This window comes from Hylobates moloch, unplaced genomic scaffold, assembly GCF_009828535.3.
Source record: "Hylobates moloch isolate HMO894 unplaced genomic scaffold, HMol_V3 SCAFFOLD_23, whole genome shotgun sequence".
Classification (NCBI taxonomy): Eukaryota; Metazoa; Chordata; class Mammalia; order Primates; family Hylobatidae; genus Hylobates; species Hylobates moloch.
In genome coordinates this window covers 5,137,963-5,161,195 of record NW_026652298.1, presented here as the reverse complement: position 1 = coordinate 5,161,195, position 23,233 = coordinate 5,137,963, and the positions used below count along the sequence as shown (strand labels likewise).

The following is a 23,233-nucleotide window of genomic DNA, read 5'->3' as shown; positions in this document are numbered from 1 at the left end:
CTAAATTTGAGCCAACTATAGAAAAGTCTCCTGCCAGCGTTTTCTTTCCTTCATTTTGAAATGTTCTGTTCAGTTACAATGACCAGACTACAGTTGTGCAGTCCATTACGTATGAACCAAAATTTACCTTACAAAAAAAAAAGCCAAAGCAGCCAATAATGCAGACATTTTGCTAGTTAGTCTCCTAGCAACACTAAGCTCTGTTATGGTATTTTATACTTACTCTCTACTACTCCTGGAATTGCTCTATAATGCTGAAACTGGTAGAAGGATTTTTCCAACATGTACTCAGGATTAATTTCTTCTACACGTAGTAAGTTCAAAACCATGTTGTAGGTCAAATGGAAAGCACTATTTAGAGGATCAGCGGAGCCCTAAGAGAGAAAAAAAATGTCAATTTTGTAGTTTTCCAAATAAATTTACACAAGTACCTTTAACCTACTATAGTGCTTAATAACATAGTCTACATTAAGAAATACTAAAGAAATGTATTAGTTCTATCCTTTAGTTGACCAATACAAAATAAAACCATTGGTCTTTGGGAAAGTGAAGAGAAAAAAAAATCAGTGTGAAAGTATTTAAAATACTGTTTGCCAAATGTGTAGCTCTCTGCCCTCTAAGCATATGACAGGATTGCTCTTTGTGGTCCCCTACTGCGAGGCTGCTCACTGCAGCCTTGAAATCTTGGGCTCGAGCAACCCTCCACTCTCAAGCCTCCCAAGTAGCCGTGATTACAAGCATGTGCCACCATCCCCGGCTAATTTTTTATTATTTTGTAGAGATAGAGGTCTCACTGTATTACCGAGACTGGTCTTGAACTCCTGGGTTGGCTCAATCCTCCAACCTCAGCCTCCCAAAATGATGGGATTATAGGCAGACTATTCTTTATCTACACTTTAATTCCTTTTTGTCTTCCTAACTGTGGCTGTTACTCAAGAGCTAGACTAATGACTAGACAGTAAAATAAGTTATACTGTAGAATTTTATTGTAGAATAATGCAACCTAAACTCACAAGGTTTATATCCAAAATAGTTCCTTCACACATAAACTTCTCTTTCAGCAGTGTCTCTTTGGAAGTTTATTTTTTTATTTTTTAGATGGGGTCTCGCTGTGTAGCCCAGGCTGGAGTGCAATGGCATGATCTCAGCTCACTGTAACCTCTGCCTCCCGGGTTCAAGCAATTCTCCTGCCTCAGCCTCCCAAGTAGCTGGGACTATAGGAGCGTGCCACCAGGCCCAGCTAATTTTTTGTATTTTTAGTAGAGACGGGATTTCAGTGTGTTAGCCAGGATAGTCTCGATCTCCTGACCTCTCCACCCACCTCGGCCTCCCAAAATGCTGGGATTACAGGCATGAGCCACCGCGCCCAGGCCTTCAGAAGTATTTTTTAATAAAAATGCTTCAGAAGTATGAAAATGGTTGTGTAGTTATTTAAATAAGAGAATGACCAAATTCTTGGAGGATACATGTAGAAACATTTAGAAGTGCAGTATCACTATGTAGGCCACATATTTCTAAATGGCATAGCAAAATACACAAATACTCTTAGAGTACTCTTGGGTTCTTAAATTGAAGTCCACAAGACAACCTTATGAAATCCAGAATTTTAAATGTATGCAGACATGATTTTATGCAGAAAAAGGGGAGACTTCTCATCTGCGTCTCAAGTAAGGATATTTCTTAGTTCCTGAAAACTCAAGAGCCACGTACTTTAGGGAGACAGTAAGTCCCTAAAACCTTGATCTTTACCCACTTTCCTTAAAAATAGGGCCAAAAGGAGTGGTGAAGTTAGTAGGAAAACCAGATTATTGGAGAAAAGAGAGATTAAAGAACTTCAGCTACTTTATAATTTTGCAAACACATTGTTTGCAGACTTTCCTGTTATTTTTTCTTCTATGATTATGTCCACTAAGAAATCTCGGGTTTCAATATAAGAAATGTTTATTTCTAACCCCATGCTCTGCTTCTATATTCCCAACTGCTGTACAAACACCCATGTAAATTCTCAGTCACCTGAAACTCAACATGGCTTTTTGACATTCTATCCAAGTAAGCCCAGCATAGTTCCAACTTACACCTGCTGTACCAGTGTAATTACTAATAGTCCCCTCTTTCACTCTGACAGTATCCCAATTTGGATGATAAATAACATCACTACACTATCTAAAATGAAATTTCTCTCTCTTGCTCTTCCTCATTTCTGACCAACTTTCTCTTTCACATATATTAATGGTTAATGAGTTCCTCATTTAAATTCCAGCTTAGGAGTTTGTTTATTCTGCGTTATCTCTCCCTTTTTAATCAATTATTGCAGATTTACTCAATTTGTCTTAGATTAGTCCTTTTGTTTCTTTACCACTGCCACCACTCTAGTCCAAAGGTTCATCAAATCATACCTAGATTATGACAACTACCATCCTAACACCTAGATTACTATACCGTCATAACTGTTCTCGTTTCAATGTCCTTTCCAGTTTGACTTGCTGCTGCCAGATGAATCTTCCTAAACATGCTTTCACTGTGACATACTACCCTACTCAGCAATAATATATGATTACTTAAAGTCCCTGTAGGTACTGAAATCAGTTTCGTAGTTTATACCAAATTTCATTTTATTTTTCCCCAACGAAATAGAATGGAAAATAACATAATACATCATAGCAGAAGTGTGTTAAGAAACTTTCACTTCTCAAACACACACCACACAGAAGTGTACTGGACATGTTGTAAACTCTATTGTTTTCTAAAGATAAGGGTAAAAATGGAAAATACTGAGGCTCAGAACTGAACACTCAATTGGCAATCAAGTTAATAAGCTTATGTCTCTCATCTATAAGTATCCACACAAATCCTTTGTTTTAGCAAAACGAAGAAATCCAAATACATGTTAATTCTCAGTGCGAAAGCCTCTCCTGTTTCCTAAAGTATCATTCTTTCTTTTTAGCCATGAAAATTAAAATGTAACCCCCACTCTGATTCCATTCCTTTGGAGCTTGCCCCACCTACATTCCTCCATAAAGCCTTAAACCACAACCATCTAGTCCAGAATCATCTCAGATTTCCCTGAACTAGAATTATCAGAACTTATATTCTAGCACTGGGCCATATATTGCTTCCTGTTCGCTTTCTATGCATGAATGTAAATATATTCCTTAAGTTTAGAAATGATCACTATTTACTGAGGGCTTAGCATATGCCACTCACTGTACTAAATAAATACTAAATCTTCAATTCACAACATTCATAACAGTTTTCTGTCTCCATTTTAAACAAGAAACAGAGGCTTACAGAGGTGCAGGGACTTGCCAAGACTAAACAAGTAGGGCCGGGCACGGTGGCTCAAGCCTGTAATCCCAGCACTTTGGGAGGCCGAGGCGGGCGGATCACGAGGTCAGGAGATCGAGACCATCCTGGCTAACACGGTGAAACCCCGTCTCTACTAAAAATACAAAAAATTAGCCGGGCGTGTTGGCGGGCGCCTGTAGTCCCAGCTACTCAGGAGGCTGAGGCAGGAGAATGGCGTGAACCCGGGAGGCAGAGCTTGCAGTGAGCCGAGATTGCGCCACTGCACTCCAGCCTGGGGGACAGAGCAAGACTCCGTCTCAAAAAAAAAAAAAAAAAAAGACTAAACAAGTAGGAGCTAAAATCTAGCAGTATCTAAGCTTAAAGTCTTCATGGAGGGCAAGTCATATTGGAACTTATTTTATATACCTATTAATCCAATGCATCCTTCATATTACTAAAAATATAGGAACTCTTTAAGTGTTGATCAAGTACTCTTTTTATGTATTTAATTTGATCAGTTAACTAAAACAAAGTATCAAGAGACAGCCTAATAAGAGGATCACCTAAAATTTAACTGAAACAAGACAGGTAACCAATGATAAAGATATTATGTAAACTTTGAAGGATTCCAGGAAAACTTTGAAGAATTTCTTTTTGCTGATTTGCTTACTGAAAAGATACTAAGATTGAGAGTCAAACATACCAATTTTCTAGAAGAGCTCTTGTAATATTTTATAAATACTAATATAATGATCTCTTACATTTTAGAATATATGGTTCATTTAGGCGAGTAGTTCTAAAAATTAACAGGCTAAATATTTTTGCATTATGAACCATAAAGGTGGAAGATGGAGAAATAAATAAATGTGAGTCTTCCCACTTCTTCAAAGAAGGCCTGTACATTGTTATCTTATGTACAGTTACAGAACTAACTTTAATAGAATAGGTATGTGCTTCTTATATTTACAAATAATTTAGATAACCAGTAAGGTCAAAATTATTTTTCCTTCAATTCAGGAAAATTTGATTCATTGTTGAAATGAACACATCACTGACTAGAAGTATCATACTATTGAAATGAGCACTTTATGTATTCTAAGTAACTAGTATGTTTTAGTCATTTCAGAAATTATAGAAATGGTTTTATTTTGATAAAACCAATAATAACATTTACTCAAAGTACTGTGATATTTTTACATTCTTTGGAAAATATGGGCACTATATTGGAGCACGTATTTCTTCTAGTTATACTGGAAAAACACAATACTTAACCGCTAACAAATAAAAGATGCACTCACCAGTCTTTCTGAAAGGCTGTTTAATAATACACACTTTCTCAATTACTCAACTTTTCATTTGAACAAACATTATGAAAACTGATTTTTTTTATAGCTCATATCAAGTAATCAAAAATTTATCAGAAGAACTGCTGCCTTGGCTGGGCGTGGTGGCTCATGCCTGTAATACTAGCACTTTGGGAGGCCAAGGTGGGTGGATCACCTGAGGTCAGGAGTTCAAGACCAGCCTGGCCAACATGGCGAAATCCCATCTCTACTAAAAATACAAAAATTAGTTGGGCATGGTGGCACACGCCTGTAATCCCAGCTACTTGGGAGGCTGAGGCAGGAGAATCACTTGAACCCAGGAGGCGGAGGTTGCAGTGAGCCAAGATCACACCACTGCACTCCAGCCTGGGTGACAGAGCAAGAAACTGTCTCAAAAACAAAAACAACAACAACAATAAAAAAAAACAAAAAAACTGCTGCCTTATGTCAAATTCTGTTTAAGCTAATAGCAGATACTTCAACAATAGCAGGACTGGAAAAATTGAACAGGTTTCTCTATTGCTCCTTTAAAAATTAGCCAAGCCAGCCAGCACGATGGTTCATGCCTGTAATCCCAGCACAGATGATTGACCGGATTCAAAAAATCTTGGCAACATGGCAAAACCTTGTCTCTACAAAAAATACAAAAAAAAAAAAAAAAAAAAAAAAAAACCAGCTACTTGGGAGGCTGAGGTGGGAGGGTTGCTTGAGCCATGGAGGTCAAGGCTGCAGTGAGCCAAGACTGCACCACTGCACTCCAGCCTGGGCAACAGAGCAAGACCTTGTCTCCAAAAAAACAAAACAAAAAAAACAACAAGGCTGGGTATGGTAGCTCATGCCTGTAATCCTAGCACCTTGGAAGGCTGAGACAGGAGGATCCCTTGAGCCCAGGAGATCGAGATCAGCCTGGGCAACAAAGGGAGACCCTGTCTCTACTTAAAAAAAAAAAAAAAAGGCTGGGCACGGTGGCTCATGCCTGTAATCCCAGCACTCTGGGAGGCTGAGGCAGGCAGATCACCTGAGGTCAGGAGTTCGAGACCAGGCTGGCCAACATGGTGAAACCCTGTTTCTACTAAAAAAATACAAAAATTAGCTGAGCGTGGCGGCAGGTGCCTGTAATCCCAGCTACTTGGGAGGCTGAGGCAGGAGAATCGCTTGAACCTGGTAGGTGGAGGCTGCAGTGACCAAGTTAAAAAATTACTCAAGCCATAAAAATGACGGAAAAAAATTATTAAAATATTTCAAATTCACAATCATTAAATTATTTACATGCTCAAATATATAAATATGTGTGTGTGTGAATGTACTGAGATTCTGAAAGCTCCAACCAGCAACAAACACATGTATTTTGCCATGTTTCTAACACCAATAGGAAAAATAATTAAAAATGACAAATAGACTTGAATTATACTAATGTATAAAGTAAACCTACTATTTCTACATATAAGGTGACTATGAAGAAGCTACGTATTTTAATTTTTGAGAAAATGACTTTAAGTACTCAGTATTTCTATTAAAGTTCTGAAATTACTTAAGAATGATCAATTATTTTTGCCTATAAGAAAATATACCTGACATGACTATTTTTTAGCCTATCTACTTTAAGTACATCAAAGAACAAACTGTTATCTCATGTCAAACTGTGTTTAAACTAATAGTTGAAAAATCTATTTGCAAGAGGTACTGAGAAGCAGTACCATATGGTAGTTAGAAGCATAAACTCTGAAATCAGACTGCCCGAGTTCAAAAGCAGGATTTGCCATTTAACAACAACATAGCTCTGGACAAATTTTTTAACCTCTGCACACCGTATTTATAAAATGGAGATAATAACATAATTATCGTAATTAATATTTGGAACATATTTAATATTCAGTAAGTATTAGTTGTTACAAATACTGAATAAGCTGCTTATAAATTCCTTAATGATAGTAAAACTACCTGGAAAAAAACCTAGAGGAAAAAAGTTGCATGCCAGTCTTGATAAAAGAAATATGCCTAGAAATGCAGACACACAAACAGGTACTCCTTTCAATCAGTCAAACTGTATAATATTCAAAGTGAAATGTTCTCCTTTATACCCCAAGGATGGCTATTAACCAAAAGGGCAGCTAACAAGTGCTGGCTAGAATGTAAAGAAATTAGAAGCCTCATATAACGCTTGTGGGAATGTAAAATGGTGCAACTACTAAAGAAAACAGTCTGGCAGTTCCTCAAAACGTTACACATAGATTTACTCTATGACTCAGCAATTCCATTCCTAGGTACACAGTCAGGAGGAAAAAAACACATATTCAAGTAAAAACTTGTAAAAAAAAAAAAAAAAAAGTTCATAGCAGCATTATTCACCATAGCCGAAACATGGAAACAATCCCAATGTCCATCCACTGATGAACAGATCAAGTTTGGCATACCCATACAATGAAATGTTATTCAGCAATGAAAAGGAATGAAGTACTGATAGATGTTACAACGTGCATAAAACTTGAAAACATTAGGCTAAGTGAAAAAAAGCCAGATACAAAAGGGTACACATTATACGAGTCTGTTTATATGAAATGTCCACAACAGACAAATCCGTAGAGACAGAAAGTAAATTAGTTGTTGTCTAGGGCTTGGGGTAGGGGTAGTCTTGTGAAGAAAGAAGAGTGACTGTTAATAGGTACAGGGGTTTCTTTCTGGATTGATGAAAATATTCTAAAATTGATTGTGGTGATGGTGACAAAACTCTATGAATATATTAAAAACCATGGAAATGAGTGACTTGTATGGTATGTGAATTATAGCTCAATAAGTCTATTAGAAAAGTTAATTTTAAAAATGCAGTGAAAGGTGATACAACTTTACACTTAACAAGGTAATGAATCCAGAAACGTCAAGTAAATGGAATGAAAACTGCACTAAAGGAACCAGATGCTGTCATTAAAATATTACCTCCTATAATCTGGCAACCCGATTCTGTTCTTTCCATACACACAGTACAAGGAAAGAAAAATAGCATGTGTTATATCTGGCACAATTAGAGAAAAGAATAAAAATACAAATTTTCAGCCTGTTTAATTTTCCTTTCATGAAGCACTAAAGAGGTTTCCAAGTGTTAATCTCTAAAGTTGAAAATAAGACACCATATGATTATTATGAATACGTACAGAGAAGCTTTGTCTTCACTCATGTAAAGACATATAAAGATATACACGCCTTCATCAATTTTGCTTCAACATACCAAGCTTCATTATGACTATATCTCAAATTCTCCACAAAGTTCCCAAGTCTAAAGACACACAATCTGTTTCATAGATACTGACCTAAGTGTGTCTTAACATGTTTTGAAGTAGCTACTTTTAAGTAGCTAATAAGCTGGCAAGTAATTTTGTGTTTTTAATTAAAGTTTCCTATCTTATTAACACTTTTCTCTATACGGATAAGAAAAAAAGCAAACAGGCCAAACTTCCTTGAGAAGCTCTTCAAAACAAAATCCTAGACCATCCAAAGCATAAATACTAAGCAAGCAAAATAAAAGTCTAATCTGCAATAAAGCTTAAAATGTGTCCTTTATGATTGGGATATTTATAATCAATAGGGTAAACTGTAAAGGTAGATTGCTGAATTAACCTATTAAGCTATCTGGGCTTGCAAAGGTAGAGGAAGCTCATTGCCTGCCCAAAACACTTGATTTGCCCTACTTTCTATTCTACCAGATAAAGAACAACTTGTGCAGTGGATGGGTCAAATAAAGAGATTTCTTAAATTTGAAGGAGAAAGTAAACATTTCTGCCCTCTCTGGAGATCTTCACACCCTATCCATTACATGAGTTGCTCTCCACCTATTAGGTGAAGTAGGATACAAGATGTTGGTATTTTGAGTAATCACACCCTTCCATCTTCCCAAGCCCAGATAGTTTTAGTATATTAACTCATTTCACTTAGGTGTCTGACTGACACAACCAATTCTGAAATGGCTCCTGAAGTATATTTCTGGAATTCTTGGTAAAGGTACAGAATCTTAATGTAGTTACCTTAAGTAATTGTTTTCCAATTGTTGGGCTCATCTTTTCATCTACCATAAGAATTACAATTCCTCTATCATCCATTCCTCTCCTTCCAGCACGACCAGACATCTGAATGTATTCACCAGAAGAAATCTGAATGAACATAGTTAAAATTCAGAGTTTAGGAAAAAAACTGGTAAAAAACATATTCTTAAAATTTCTTTTTGTAAAATTTATAACAAGTCATAAACTCTAAGAAAGGAAACATGATTAAAAACAACATGAGGTTTTAGAAGAGTTAAAGTCGAAGCACAAAAATGCAAAACATGTGAGAATAATGTTTCAAACCCACATCACGCTGACATAACAAAACTAAATTTTAGACTTATTATCATTTTGGATCTAAAATTTATGCTTTTAATCTAAATTTAAAGCCTAAAATTTAGGCTTTTAAAAATTTTGGCTTTTCACAGTAAGCCAATTACTGTTAATTATGCTTACAAATATATGACAGCTTCTGAGAAATACTGGCTAATTCACTGGCAGTAAAAAATACCTTTGAGCTGGATATTCTGGAAAACAGCAAAATCTAAGAATGCAATGACCCCAACTCAACCAAATATCAATTCTGACTTGATCATAATTAACTTTCTGAATCTGCAAAATGAGATGACTATAATTCATGCTTTTTGAAAAAACAAAATTCCTATTTTCTTGGTATGTATGCTTGGAGTTTGGTTGAGTCCGTCTGTCACCAGGAACAACCTGATAGAGGAAGGTTAGCCTCCTGTATACAGGCTTTCAGGGCACCACTGAACCACTTCAACGCTGGGCAAAGTTTTTTCTGTAAGTACATGTGTACTTTTCTCCTGTGGAAAGGGTCCAGATTCTTTTTAAAAAATTGTAACTCAAAAAGAGTTAAAAACAACTATAGGTCACAATGCTGATGCCTGAGGATGGTGGTGGCAGTCCTAGCTCACACATGGTTAACAGAGCTGCTAAGATGCTGAAAGCCCACTGCCTGTATGAAGTATAGATGGAACACTGCCTACAGAGCAGATCCCACCAGCCTCACTGGAGAAGATGCCTTTATGTCCATGACGGGCTCAGGGAAAAGCAAGGTCCTTCCCAAGCCATCCAACAATGTCTAGCTGGATCTGGTCAAGAAGGTGCAGCGGTTCAGCGGCACTCAGAGTGGTATGTATAAGCACTTCATCATAGAGGCAGGCAGGTTTCCAGGAGCCAGTCAATATGCACAGTGTCCCCAGTACTGGCCACGAAGAGCCTCCCTCGTGACCACACAGCCAGGGTGGCTAAATACAGCGCCAAGTTTGACCCATATATGACAGTTAAGTATGACATGAAGACCCCAATTGGCCAAAGGAGATTCTGCCAAGTGGTATGCATGGAGCACTGAGTCACTTGGCAGCATACACCATCAAGATAATTGAGATCAAGTACCAGGAGGGGTAGGAGGTGTGGGAGTCACAGCTGTGTGTGCTGCACCAGGTGCGTCATGCCAACATCGTCCAGCCGGTGGAGGTGTTTAGGATGCAGGAGCATGTATATATGTTGATACAACTGATCCCTGCAGCACAGAGCTGTTCAACCACATCATCACCAAGGGTTCCTTCACTGAGCATGACGCCATGTGAATGCTGCTGATGGTGCTAGATGGCATCCAGTATCTGCATGCACTGGGCATCACAAACCAAGACCTCAAGCCTCAGAATCTGCTCTACCACCATCCAGGCACTGACTCCAAGATCATCATCACTGACTTCAATCTGGTCAGTGCCCACAAGAATAGCAACAACTACAAATGCCTGATGAAGACCACCTGTGGCACACCAGCATTTCCCCCCGCCCCCAGAGGTTCTGGCCTGCAAGTACTACACCATTCAGTGCACGTGTGGGTCCCAGGCATCATCGTCTACATCCTGCTGAGTAGTACTATGCCCTTGGGGGACAACAATCACGCCTCAGAGACAAGTATAGTTACTCGAATGAGCCCTGGCTACCCAGTATGTCCAACCTGGCTAAGGATTTCACTGACTACCTGCTGACAGCGGACCCTGCAGATCATATGACTACACTGCAGGCCCTGAGACACCTGTGGGTGGTAAACACGGCAGCCTCTTCATCCATGAAGTATCTGCACCAGTTCATCTCCCAATACCTCCTCAAATGTGCCTCCTCACACTGCCAGAACACCAAATATGCCCAGTCCACGTGTTAAAGCCACTTGACAGGCTCCAAGCTGGGTCACATGCAAGAGCCTGAGCTGCAGAACCTCAAACCTGCGTTACCAGCCAACAGTACAGTGGCTGACCCACCTGGCTGTGGTACAGACATAGCATGATCTCAGCCTGGCCATTCATTGCTGTGCCATCTAGGCCTGTTACCCTCTCTGGAAATAGGTCTACACAGCAAGCAAAAGGTGAAGAATGTCTGGTCCCACTTCCTTCTCTGTGCCTTCAGCAGCCCCACTCCTCGCCATGGGCCTGGGCCACGTGTGACAGTAGAGGTGGCACAGAGGGCTGTCTGTGACTCCCTGAATGAGGTATCTGGTCTGGCACTGACACCCACTTTGGTGGGAAACTGCTCTGGTATGAGTTGGGGGAAGGACAGAACCTGGCCTTCACGGTCTCCCTAACCCTTTGACTCTTCCCCAGAACAAGTGGGGGCTGCAGTGCTGGCTGACGAGTGTTCTATAGCCTCAGGACCCTTTGGGACAGTTAATTCTAGAACTAACCCCCATTCCTCCACAGAGCCTTCTTCCCTGATCCTTAAGATTATGCTCCAGTGGGAGGCCCAGGTAAACACAAAGCTTATGCCTTGACTGGACTCGTAGCCCCTGGCTAGATCCAAACAGTCCCCTACCTCCCAGCCAAGACATTTCTTTCTTTATGTTGCCCCCGCAAAGACATCTCCTGGCCCCAGGATTCACCAAGAGCTCTGGTGGTAGGGCAACAGCATGGACCTTAACCCTTCTAGATGGTGTGGCCATGCTGGTGGCAGGGATGCCCCAGGCTCCAGCCTATCTCTGACTGTGAGAGGGTCCCTGGCCCACCAGCCTACCACCCTCAGTGCCTTCTTTGCAGAGCCCACCATTACCTCCCTTTCCCCCTTGGATGTCCATTCCATTCCCCAGTTGCTGCCTTCCTAACAGTGGAGGGGTTAAAGGGAGTCCCACTGCTGCTACCTGGGGAATGGGACCCTTGGGGGCCAAAGCAGAGGTCAGGAGGTTCACCATTAGGATTCCATTGTCAGCCCTGGTTCAATCCTTTGATATGGCCCATAGCCCTTTCCCATCAGGCTCTACTGCTCCCTCTTCTACAGTGGCATGAAGGTGCTATCTGGCATCTGGCATAGTATAGAGAGCCTGGGAGTGATCACTGCACACCCATCATGCACACCCATCATGCACACCCACTGTCCTCCACAAGGAAGCAGGAAGGAAAGAGTTGCTTTGTGAGGGAGGGTCCCAGGCTGCTTAACTCTCTCCTTCTCTAGAGCTTCTACGCATCTCTCCCTGAAACTTAATCATATTGTGTGAAATGTCTCTGAACCCTGGGTGGCTGGGCACTGACCTTCTCAGAGCTTCCTTTGCCCAACCCACCCAGTGCCTGCTTCCTCTCATGGCATTAGCCTTCCGGTCTGGACCTCGATGAGTCTCAGGCTAGAGGGAGTCCCTGTGGGAGGGGGGTGGGGTTGGTTGACTGCTGTCCACTAGAAATCATCCTCAAATCTGTCATAGTACCTTCCCCCCACCACAAACCAGGCTGGAACCCAAATTCCCTCTTTCCACAGCTGCCTTTATTGGGTAGGAAGGGGCTGGGGCCCAGCCTTAGCCAGACAGCAGAGTTCCTGCTAGCATAGAGGGTTTGGCTCCCACTCAGCAGCTCCACTCAGCTTTTCCCAGAGGCAGCCTTGGGCCAGGCCCTCCTGGTCCAAGAAGTCCTGGCCCAGAAATGTCACTGCCTTACCATACTCGTATTTCTCTTTTGTAGAGCATCCAACATTTTAAAATAAAACACATCATGAAAAATGTTTCACCTTTATTTACAGTTTTAGCGAGGGTACTTTTCAGCATTTTGATGATTTGTAATTCCTTTCAGAAACTTCTCCAAGCAGAGAGAATCGCCAATTTCAAAGATAAAAAGTTAAATAAAGGACTACTTACAATTTTCCCCAAAGCCAGGCTATGTGAATTCAAACTAGAAATCTTTGTTCCATCACTTTCCTTTCACCCCCGCCAATGTTCTACTCTCTGCTTAGCAAATTCTCATCTGCTGTTACTTATTTTAACGACTGCCTTTCTATGAAGCATTCCCTGACCCCCAACTGACTTCCTTTCTTATGCTATATCCCTGTACATACTTCTCAGAGTATTTACAGCATAACATTTTATTGTATATCTGTCAAGAGAAACAAGTTTGGATTGTCTTTTTGCTCTGTTTCTACTTCAGCATCCCAGTCATCTACCAGAGTTCTAAATTCATATTTTAAGTTTGGTAATTGCTTACTAAATGGAGTAGTTGCCTTGGGATTAAGGATTTGCTTTTTACCCCAGTTTATTGTTTCACCTATGCGCCCAACTTTCTCTCTTTGCCTCTGCCTTGGACATGTGTGCAAACCTGTTACAACTTCTTTTTCAAATCTGAAGGGCAAAACAGATGCAACTACAGCCACTGTAGTGGTGCTTTAATACCTTAAACTTTAAGAAATGAAAACTCTAGACATATTTAAAATGATTTAAAGCATTCATAAATCACTTGCACACTTAACCTCCTATCATCAAACTCCTTCACTTAAAGGAATCTTTTTTGAAGGAGAGGTGAGAGTGAAGGAGTTAGGATAAAAATTTAAGGGAAAGGAGGTTTGTTCAATTAATTAATTTATTCAGAAACAGGGTCTCACTCTGTCTTCAAGGCTGGAGTACAGTGGTGCAATCACAGCTCACTGGAGCCTTGACCTCCTGGGCTCAAGTGATTCTCCCACGTCAGCCTCTCAAGTAGCTGTGACTACAGGTGCACACCACCACTCCCAGATGATTTTTGCATTTTTTGTAGAGATGGGGTCTCGCTATGTTGCCCAGGCTGGTCTCAAACTCCTGGCCTTAAATCATCCTCCCACCTTGGCCTCCCAAAGTGCTGTGATTATAGGCCTAAACCACCACAAATGGCCAAGAGCCAAAGTTTAACCTTGATGAAATTGTATTAGCTCAGGTTCAAGTTCTTAAGTAGGTGGGACTTAAAATCTCAAAGACTATGTAAGCCAGTTATCTGTAGTATAACAAAGACAAAAATTATTTTGATATATGAATTGCTTTACTTACCCATCGGAAATCCTTCCCATCAAATTTGCGAGCATTTGTAAATAAAACAGTTCTAGCTGGCATGTTAATTCCCATAGCAAAGGTCTCCGTGGCAAATAAGGCCTAAGTAAATAAGTAATTCTATAATCAAACATGTATTTTAAGCTGAAAACCTAGTTTTATAATTTTTAAGTGTAAGTAAATGCATTATTAATCTTTAAAATTAGTTAATGAGACCCTACAAAAATAACAAATATGCTATTCTCAAACCTATTTCGTATTTTATATATAAAATTATTAATTAACATTTAATGTCTCTCATAGCCCAGAAATTTGGTAATTCAGGGAAAACAGACTTTCTTAAATTCTAACAATGCCAACCAGAGAGAATACACACTGGTCTTACGAACAAAGCTTTAGGCCATAGAATATTTTTCTGAACACAAACACATTTCCTGGCCTTTGCAACTGATGATGCAGTGATTTTGAGGACCACTTCAGTATTAGAAGATCTCTCAAGGAAGACTAGAATCACTGACTCTGTAATTCACTTCTAAGATCAACAAAAATAGCGGTTTAGGTACAAAAAGATATATGTATAAGCAAAGTCACTGAAGTACTAAATTCTCTAGGAAAGAGGTAAAAATATTTTAGTTCATCATCTCAATAGCATATTATTCATTCATTAAAAAGAATGAAGAATCTGACATACGATGACAAATTATATAACGGGGTAATATAATGACTTTTTTTGTTGTTTACAAAATGACTAATGCATTATTTGTATGTATACTAGTAGATATTTCTGGTAAGTGATGGGATGATCTTTCATTTTTTTACTTTCCATACAACTGCTCTATTTGAATTTTACACCCAACAAGTACTGCTTGTATATTTTTTAAAAGATCCTTTAAAAGCAGGGCTCAGCAAAATATACAATCTAGAAGGGACATACCAGGATCTAAGTATAAATACTGACCAATTCTTGATCTAAATGACTTCAAATATGTTCTTCAAGATAAGTAAATTTATCTTAAATATTCTACTTAGTGCTGAGGTTCTCATGATAAATCTCACATTTGATTTTTAAAATTCTAATAATTTTTAAACATAATATATGAGGCTGGGCATGGTAGCCTACAATCCCAGCACTTTGGGAGGCTGAGGTGGGAGGATCACTTAAGGTCAGGAGTTCGAGACCAGCCTGGCCAACATGGTGAAACCCCGTCTCTACTAAAAATAAAAAATAAAAAAAAAAACAAGAAAAAAAATTAGTTGGGCGTGGTGGTACGCTCCTGTAGTCCCAGCTACTTGGGAGACTGAGGCAGGAGAATCGCTTGAACCCAGGAGGCAGAGGTGCTACTGCACACCAACCTGGGTGACAGAGCAAGATTCCGCCTCAAAAAAAAAAAAGTATGAGTCACATATAGACTTATGATTACATTTTGATGTTGTTTCCCATTTTTAATATCCCATTTCTCGGTATAGATATCAATATCATTTAAAAAAAGTAAATCAGATGCTCTTTGGTTTAAATTAGAATATTCAAAAAACTCTCTTCCCTAAGTCTAACCAGCAATTTCCTTGTCTTCTCTAAACTAATCCTTTTATTCTGTATGCAGAAAGAAGTTTACAACCCCAGGTTTAGTAATTAAATACACCTTCTGCAACATTCTGTGGTATCCAATAGTGTTACCACTACATTCTTTGTTTTTGTTCTTGTTTTTGAGACAGTTTTGCTCTTGTTGTCCAGGCTGGAGTACAACGGTGTGATCTCCGCTCACTGCAACCTTCACCTCCCAGGTTCAAGTGATTCTCCTGCCTCAGCTTCCCTAGTAGCTGGGACTACAGATGCCCGCCACCACGACTGGCTAATTTTGTATTTTTAGCAGAGACGAGGTTTCTCCGTGTTGGTCAGGCTGGTCTCAAACTCCTGACCTCAGGTAATCCGCCTACCTCGGCCTACCAAAGTACTGGGATTACAGGTATGAGCCACTGCACCCTGCCACCACTACATTCTTTTTTTTTTTTTTTTTTTGAGACACAGTCTCGCTCTGTCACCCAGGCTGGAGTGCAGTGGCGCGATCTCGGCTCACTGCAAGCTCTGCCTCCCCGGTTCATGCCATTCTCATGCCTCAGCCTCTCCAAGTAGCTGGGACTACAGGCACCTGCCACCATGCCCGGCTAATTTTTTTGTATTTTTAGTAGAGACGGGGTTTCACCGTGGTCTCGATCTCCTGACCTCGTGATCCACCCGCCTCGGCCTCCCAAAGTGCTGGGATTACAAGCGTGAGCCACCGCACCCGGCCCACTACATTCTTGAAGAAAGGAAACAAATGGTTTTTTTTTTACCTATACTCCAAGATTTATTTAAGTATAACATCATATATAAAAATCAAGTTCATTATTTAAGTCATTAAGCCTTGTTAAAAATACACATATTGCCTATAAACAATGTTCTCCAATTTTCAAACTCTTCATACAACACGATATGGGGGCATAAAAAATAAAAATAAAACCATACCTTTATCAATCCTTCAGAAAAGAGAATTTCTATAGTTTCTTTCAAAATAGGAAGTAAACCACCATGGTGAATACCAATTCCCCTCTTCAAAAGAGGAAGTACATGTTCTACCTGTGATTTTGGAATAACACTGATTTTATAATGATGTGAGAAAAGGATTTTTAAAATGTTAAACTAAATTAAGAAAAACAGTAAAGAATGCTTTCTCTTTAAAGAAACTTAATGAAATCCTTCCAGAATAAAAGCAAAACTCAAACCTATATTCTCACAAATTATTAAATTCAATATAATTCTGGCCTAGCTCATATGAAAGGCATATAGTAAGTATACTTTACAAATGCTTTGCTGCCTTAAATTTTCCAGCATCACTTCATCTCCTCAAAAAACAATTACACGCTATAAGGGAAGAGCTTTTGCCTGTAGAAAATAAAAGATACTGGCAACTCAAACCCCCAAAAAATAAATCACTATAACACGTATTTAACATGAATATGTACTTAATCTAAAAATAAATTAATTATTGAAGAATTCTTTTAACAATCTATCAAACGCCATTAAATACTATTAGAAGTGCGCTATAACAAAGATGTATAAAAACATGGCTCAGCCCTTAGATACTAATAATTCAGCCAGGAAGAAAAACTACAAAAAAGTTTATACATTAAATACCCTTTTCGAATAGCAGAAACATGTTACCACAGTCCTACGAAAAATCCCTTACAAATCAAGGCATTCATCTGTAAAGGAGAGTATGGTGATCTCCCAATGTTTCTTTTCACTCAACAAAACTTTCATACCAGTCTAAAGCACTATTTCTCAGCTCTGGATGCACAGCAGAATCACCTGGGGAGCCTTTAAAAGATTCTGATGTCCAGGATGTACATCAGACCAATTAAATCAGAATCTCTGGAAGTGGCACAAAAGCATCAGCATATTTTGGAATTCCCAGGCTATTTCAACAGTCAAAGCAAAAATACACTGGATTAAGGCAAAATAGGTGTGTTAAATTCCTCACCAAACACATGATTTTCAGTAAGTGTTCTCTCTTATTTTATGCAGTAGCCTTCTGGATTAAAAAAGTTAATGACTTAAAACTAGCATTAAAAATTCTGTAATACTGAGAACACTAGCAGTAATTTTCACACCATGCTAGCTCTCAGAGAAAAGTTTCTTTAGGCAGCAAATCTTTCTTCCTATTGCCTTTTTGAAGTTTAAAGTAAAAGTCAAAGTATCATTAAGTGCATATCACAACACATATGCTGCAGTGTGTGAAAAGTGCAATAGAGTAATAAAACCAAGCAACGTAAAGTGAATATATGCAATCTGTTAATATCTACACTTTTATCTACTGATACTGAAAACTCACCTGAGGGAGTTTTTTATCTTCATCGGATAAGCAATCAATTGCATTACTGAATACTTCTTCAACCATCTTCTTTTCTTCATCTAGGAGAAAATTCAAGGGTACAGAAATATCAAAATGAGTTAGTGATACCAAACTTCACACATTACAAAGAATAAGAATCTAAAGGCCAGGCGTGGTGTCCCAAGCTTGTAATCCCAGCACTTAGGGAGGCTGAGGCAGGTGGCTGGCTTGAGGCCAGGAGTTTGAGAACAGCCTGGGCAACATGGCGAAGCCCTGTCTCTACAAAAAATACAAAAAAATTAGCCAGGCATTGTGGCGTGCACCTGTAGTCCCAGCTACCTGGGAGGCTGAGGCAGGAGGACCACCTGAGCCCGGGAGGCTGAGGCTGCAGTGAGCCATGATTGCACCACTACACTCCAGTCCTGGCAATAGAGTGAGACCCCGTCTCAGAAAGAAAAAAAAAAAAAGTCTTTAAAGAGCAAAAGTAAAGAGGCGGCATTTAAGATGGTCAAGGAGAAAGTAGATAAAAATTACCACATAATCAATATAATTCTCTGCCTTTCAAAACATATCTAGTAGACTTAATTCATGGAAAAAAAGTACTGTCTTACAAAAATAGTAACAATAACCACATCTGGTGCTTTACATACAACATTTAAGTCTAACAATTACAGGACACAGGAACTATTATTATCTACATTTTACTACTAAGTAAAGTGAAGCTTAGTTTTTCATAATTAGCACTACTATTAACTGTTGAGGAAAAACAATTCCAAAGCCCATGCTCTTTCTTAACCATTGCACTGCCTTCTTGTACAGTGTCTATCAAATAATATGCACTGAGTAAGTATTTGTTAGACTGAATAAATATTTGTTAAATTAATCAGTATGCAACCCTGCAACTTTAAGTTTATTCGGCACTTGTAGGTAAGAGAAAACATTTATGGGCAGAACAATTCAGTCTTTAAAAAAACACAAACTATTAGTGGCTTTAGGAGGCTATGTCAGCTATCTGTCATTTGTTACTTTTACTCATGGAAAAGTAGGAATTAGCCTTAAAATGCACAGATAAAAAAACAAAACCTGCCTTGATAAAGAAAATAGTACAACTGAAATTTAAATTTGGATGACTGAAGATATTATTTACTTTTCACTGTACTGGATTACATGTGTAAAAGGCAGAGTTGAAAGATAATCCGGTTGGTATTCAGCACACTGCAATTCTTGGCCAGTGGTTTGGTTTGAATGTGTCCCCCTAAAGTTAATACGCTGACCCCTTAATCCACAATAAAACAGTGTTGAGAGAGGGCCTTTAAGAGACAGGGTCCTCATGAATGGATTAATACCTTTATCAGAGGAGTGGGTTAGTTATCACTGGTATGGGTTCCTGATAAAAAGATGAGTTCAGCCCCCTTCTCCCACTCTCTCTCTTGCATGCTCTCCTGCCCTACTGTCTTCAGCCGTGGGATTCCACGACAAAAAAGGCCCTCACTAGATGTGCTGGGTCCCTCAAATTGGATTTCCAGCCTCTCGAACTGTAAGAAATTTCTGCCTTTCCTAAATTACCTAGTGATATGGTTTGGCTCTGTGTCCCCACCCAAAACTCATCTTGTAGTTCCCATGATTCCCATGTGTTGTGGGAGGGACCCAGTAGGAGAGGATTGAATCATGGGGGTGTCTCTTTCCTGTGCTGTTCTCGTGATAGTGACTAAGTCTCATGAGATCTGATGGTTTTAAAAATGGGAGTTTTCCTGCACAAGCTCCCTCTCTTTGCCTGCTGCCACCCACGTAAGATGTGACTTGCTCCTCCTTGCCTTCCACCATGATTGTAAGGCATCCCCAGCCACGTGGAACTGTGAGTCCATTAAACCTATTTTCGTTGTAAATTGCCCAGTCTCGGGTATGTCTTTATCAGCAGCGTGAAAATGGACTAGTCTCAGCTATTCTGTCACAGCAACACAAAATGGACTAAGACAGCCAGGTTGTGCTACTGCCTTAACTGTGTGACTTCAAGTGAATTACTTTTGCAATTAATGTATAGGAATAATTTACCGATTTGCTAGAAGTTATATCACTTTGATTGAGAATTACAAAACAGTTAAGCAAAGGGCAGGTCTTACTGGTTTAGACTTCAGTGAGAATGAAGCATGGTATTTTCTATATAGAAGATGGTCTAACCAAGCTACGAGACCTACCCTTAGGTGGTCAAATAGCACAGTAACTGAGGAGTTTACAGTAACAAAGTATAAGAAGGCATGATTCTAATATTTTTCATAGGGTTCTCTGAATTTTAAATAGAACAATGTACCATATCTTTCAATAAAAGGAGAAGAAAGGAAAGAAAGTATAAGTCAAGGGCCTTTAAAGCTTTTACAAATGTGCTGAGTACTGCTGTAAATGTAAGGTGAATGGCATATCCTAGTAATATGCAACAGATAAAAATATTACTAGAAATATATTTTACACTCATTTTCACATAACATTAAAATGATACTGAAATGATGTAGTACCCGTGTTGAAATCTAATTTGGTCATTTGAAGTGCGTAGGCTTCACAATCTTTCTTACTAAAACTGAAAATAATCACAGGTTGGAAATTTCTTTCCATAATCATCTTCACAATTTTGAAAACATTTGATGGTCCTGCAAAAAGAGTAAACAACACACCAAAATTAACTCAAAATAGATCACAGATCTAAATTTAAAAGCTAAAACTATAAAACTTTTAAAAGAAAATATAGGAATAAATCTTCCTGATCGTGGGTTCGACAAAGCATTATTAGATATGACAACAAAAGCATAACCAACATAAGGAAAAAAATGCATGAACTGGACTTCATCAAAGTGAAAAACTTCTGTGATTTCATGGACACCATCAATAAAGTAAAAAGACAACCTCGAACAGAATGGGGGGAGATATTTGCAAATCATCTATCTGATAAGGGTCTAGTATCCAGAATATGTAAAGAACTATCATAATTCAACAACAACAATAAAAAACCATAATTTTAAAATAGAGAAAGGATATACAAATGGCCAATAAGCACATAAAAAAATGTTCAACATCATTAGCCACCAGGGAAATGTAAACTGAAACCACATTAAGATACCACTTCACATCTAATAGGATGACTATAATCAGACACACAATACTAAGTATCGTGGAAAAATTATATGTGAAAAAACTAGATCTATCAAATTATACCACCATCTTCCCAAATGGGAAATCAGGGCAAAATACATAATCTGAGTTTCAATTACTCATTACCTAGCCCAGGGATGCTGTAATTACAGAAAGATGCCTCTGTTTCTATGGAGGAGGAGTACGGTGATACAAAGGATATAGAGAAAATGGAACCCTCATACATTCCTGAAGGAAATGTAAAATGGTATAGCCACTTTGGAAAATACTTTGGCAGTTTCTCAAAAGGTTAAACATAGACTTTCCATATGGCGCAGCAATTCCACTCCTAGGTACATATCCAGAGGAAAACACCTATTCACACAAAAACTTGTGTTAAATAGTACATGCATCAATGTTTACAGCAGCATTCCTAACAGTCAAAAACTACAAAAACCCAAAAGTCCATCCAATGATGCATGGAGAAACAAAATGTGGTATATCCATACAATGGAATGTTATTTAACCATGAAAATGAATGAGTACATATAGCATAAAATGAACAAACCAGCCAGGCACAGTGGCTAACACCTGTAATCCCATCACTTGGGAGGCCAAGATGGGCATATCACTTCAGGTCAGGAGTTTGAGATCTGCCTAGCCAACATGGTGAAACCTCGTCTCTACTAAAAATACAAAAATTATCTGGGCATGGTGGCAGGTGCCTATAATCCCAGCTACTTGGGAGGCTGAGGCAGGAGAATCACTTGAACCCAGGAGGCAGAAGTTGCAATGAGCCAAGACAGCACCAGTGTACTCCAGCCTGGGTGACAGAGCGAGACACTGTCTCAAAAAAAAAAAAAAAAAAAAAAAGAAAAAAAATTAAAATTAACGAACCTTGAAAACATTACGTTAAGTGAAAGAAGTCGGTTCCTACAAACATATGAAATGCACAGACAAGGGAAAGCCACAGAGATCGAAAACAGGCTAATGATTGGCTAAGTCTAGGGGATGAGAAGGGAAAGGTTGGGGGAAAAGGGAGAATAACTGTTAATGTGTACAGGGTTTCTTTTTGGGTTCACGAAAACATTTTGGAACTAGACAGTGGTGATGGCTGCACAACTCTGTAAATATACTAAAGACTATTGAATTGTATACTTAGATGAGTATTGAATTGTATACTTAGATGAGTATTGAATTGTATACTTAGATGAGTATTTGAATTGTATACTTAGATGAGTATTGAATTGTATACTTAGATGAGTATTGAATTGTATACTTAGATGAGTATTGAATTGTATACTTACATGAGTATTGAATTGTATACTTAGATGAGTATTGAATTGTATACTTACATGAGTATTGAATTGTATACTTACATGAGTATTGAATTGTATACTTACATGAGTGAATTTTATAGTATGTAAATTATACTTAATGTCATACAAAAAAGATAAATATTTATCTAATTTTATCATATATCATCTAGACCTTCACATAGCTTGAGAAAAAAAAACTAAGACAAAAAATGTAATCTGAATATACAATTTACATGTAAAATTCTCTTAAAGCAAAGTTCCAAATTACCTTTTGTTCCTCCTTTCCGCCCTTTCTGGTCTCCTTTGGCCAAATCACCTGCATCTCGAAGCACTTGCATTGCAGTATTAAAATTATCTTCTCTGAAGTCACCCTGGAATCACAAACTTTTTCTGTGTAACTTCACTAATACTTAATCATAATTCAAACATTTTTCATACATAAAGCTTCCCCAAATAAAAATAATTTAGTATAATAATGAAAGCCACTAAAATAGTCCAAACATGATCTGTGGTAAGAGGTATTAAAAGGTGAAAAAGAAGTAATAAAAAATGAAGAAAAGCAAAACATAAGATATCTGAAACATGTCCAGAACCCCTATTCTCTAGGCATTTTTAAATACTGGGAAAGGAGGGAAATCTGATTCATGCATAAGAAAAACACAAGTCTCAAACATAATGTTTGAAATAAAAACACAAAAAAATCAAGATCGATTGATTAAAACTAAGACAAACAAATGTATCTCTCCCATTCTTCTCTAATTCAAAATTTAAAAAAAAAACAACAAGATATTAACAATAAAGTATGACACTTTAGATTTAAAAAGGACAATTACTCTCTTACATTTTCATCAACCACAAGATGCAGGCCATCTCCCCCTGCTGGAAAAATGTAGTGTTGCAATGGAGTGGGCCGATAATCTGTGTAAATTACATGACAAGGCTGTAAAAAGAAAGAATAAAACATACAAAATTTTATTTCTTCAAA

The 23,233-nt window shown here is 38.5% G+C and overlaps 1 protein-coding gene across 1 annotated transcript in view; it reads right to left on the bottom strand.

Annotated features, from left to right (window-relative positions):
• The window catches only part of MTREX (Mtr4 exosome RNA helicase), a 122,068-nt gene that overhangs the window by 59,156 nt on the left and 39,679 nt on the right, over positions 1 to 23,233 (bottom strand). Inside the window, exons 9-16 of the mRNA XM_032145182.2 lie at positions 23,090 to 23,188; positions 22,517 to 22,619; positions 20,320 to 20,451; positions 17,810 to 17,889; positions 16,444 to 16,554; positions 13,941 to 14,042; positions 8,627 to 8,752; positions 224 to 374 (exon numbers count right to left, since the gene is read on the bottom strand). Coding sequence (XP_032001073.1) covers positions 224 to 374; positions 8,627 to 8,752; positions 13,941 to 14,042; positions 16,444 to 16,554; positions 17,810 to 17,889; positions 20,320 to 20,451; positions 22,517 to 22,619; positions 23,090 to 23,188 — 904 coding nt within the window. The remainder of the gene's footprint in view (positions 1 to 223; positions 375 to 8,626; positions 8,753 to 13,940; positions 14,043 to 16,443; positions 16,555 to 17,809; positions 17,890 to 20,319; positions 20,452 to 22,516; positions 22,620 to 23,089; positions 23,189 to 23,233) is intronic.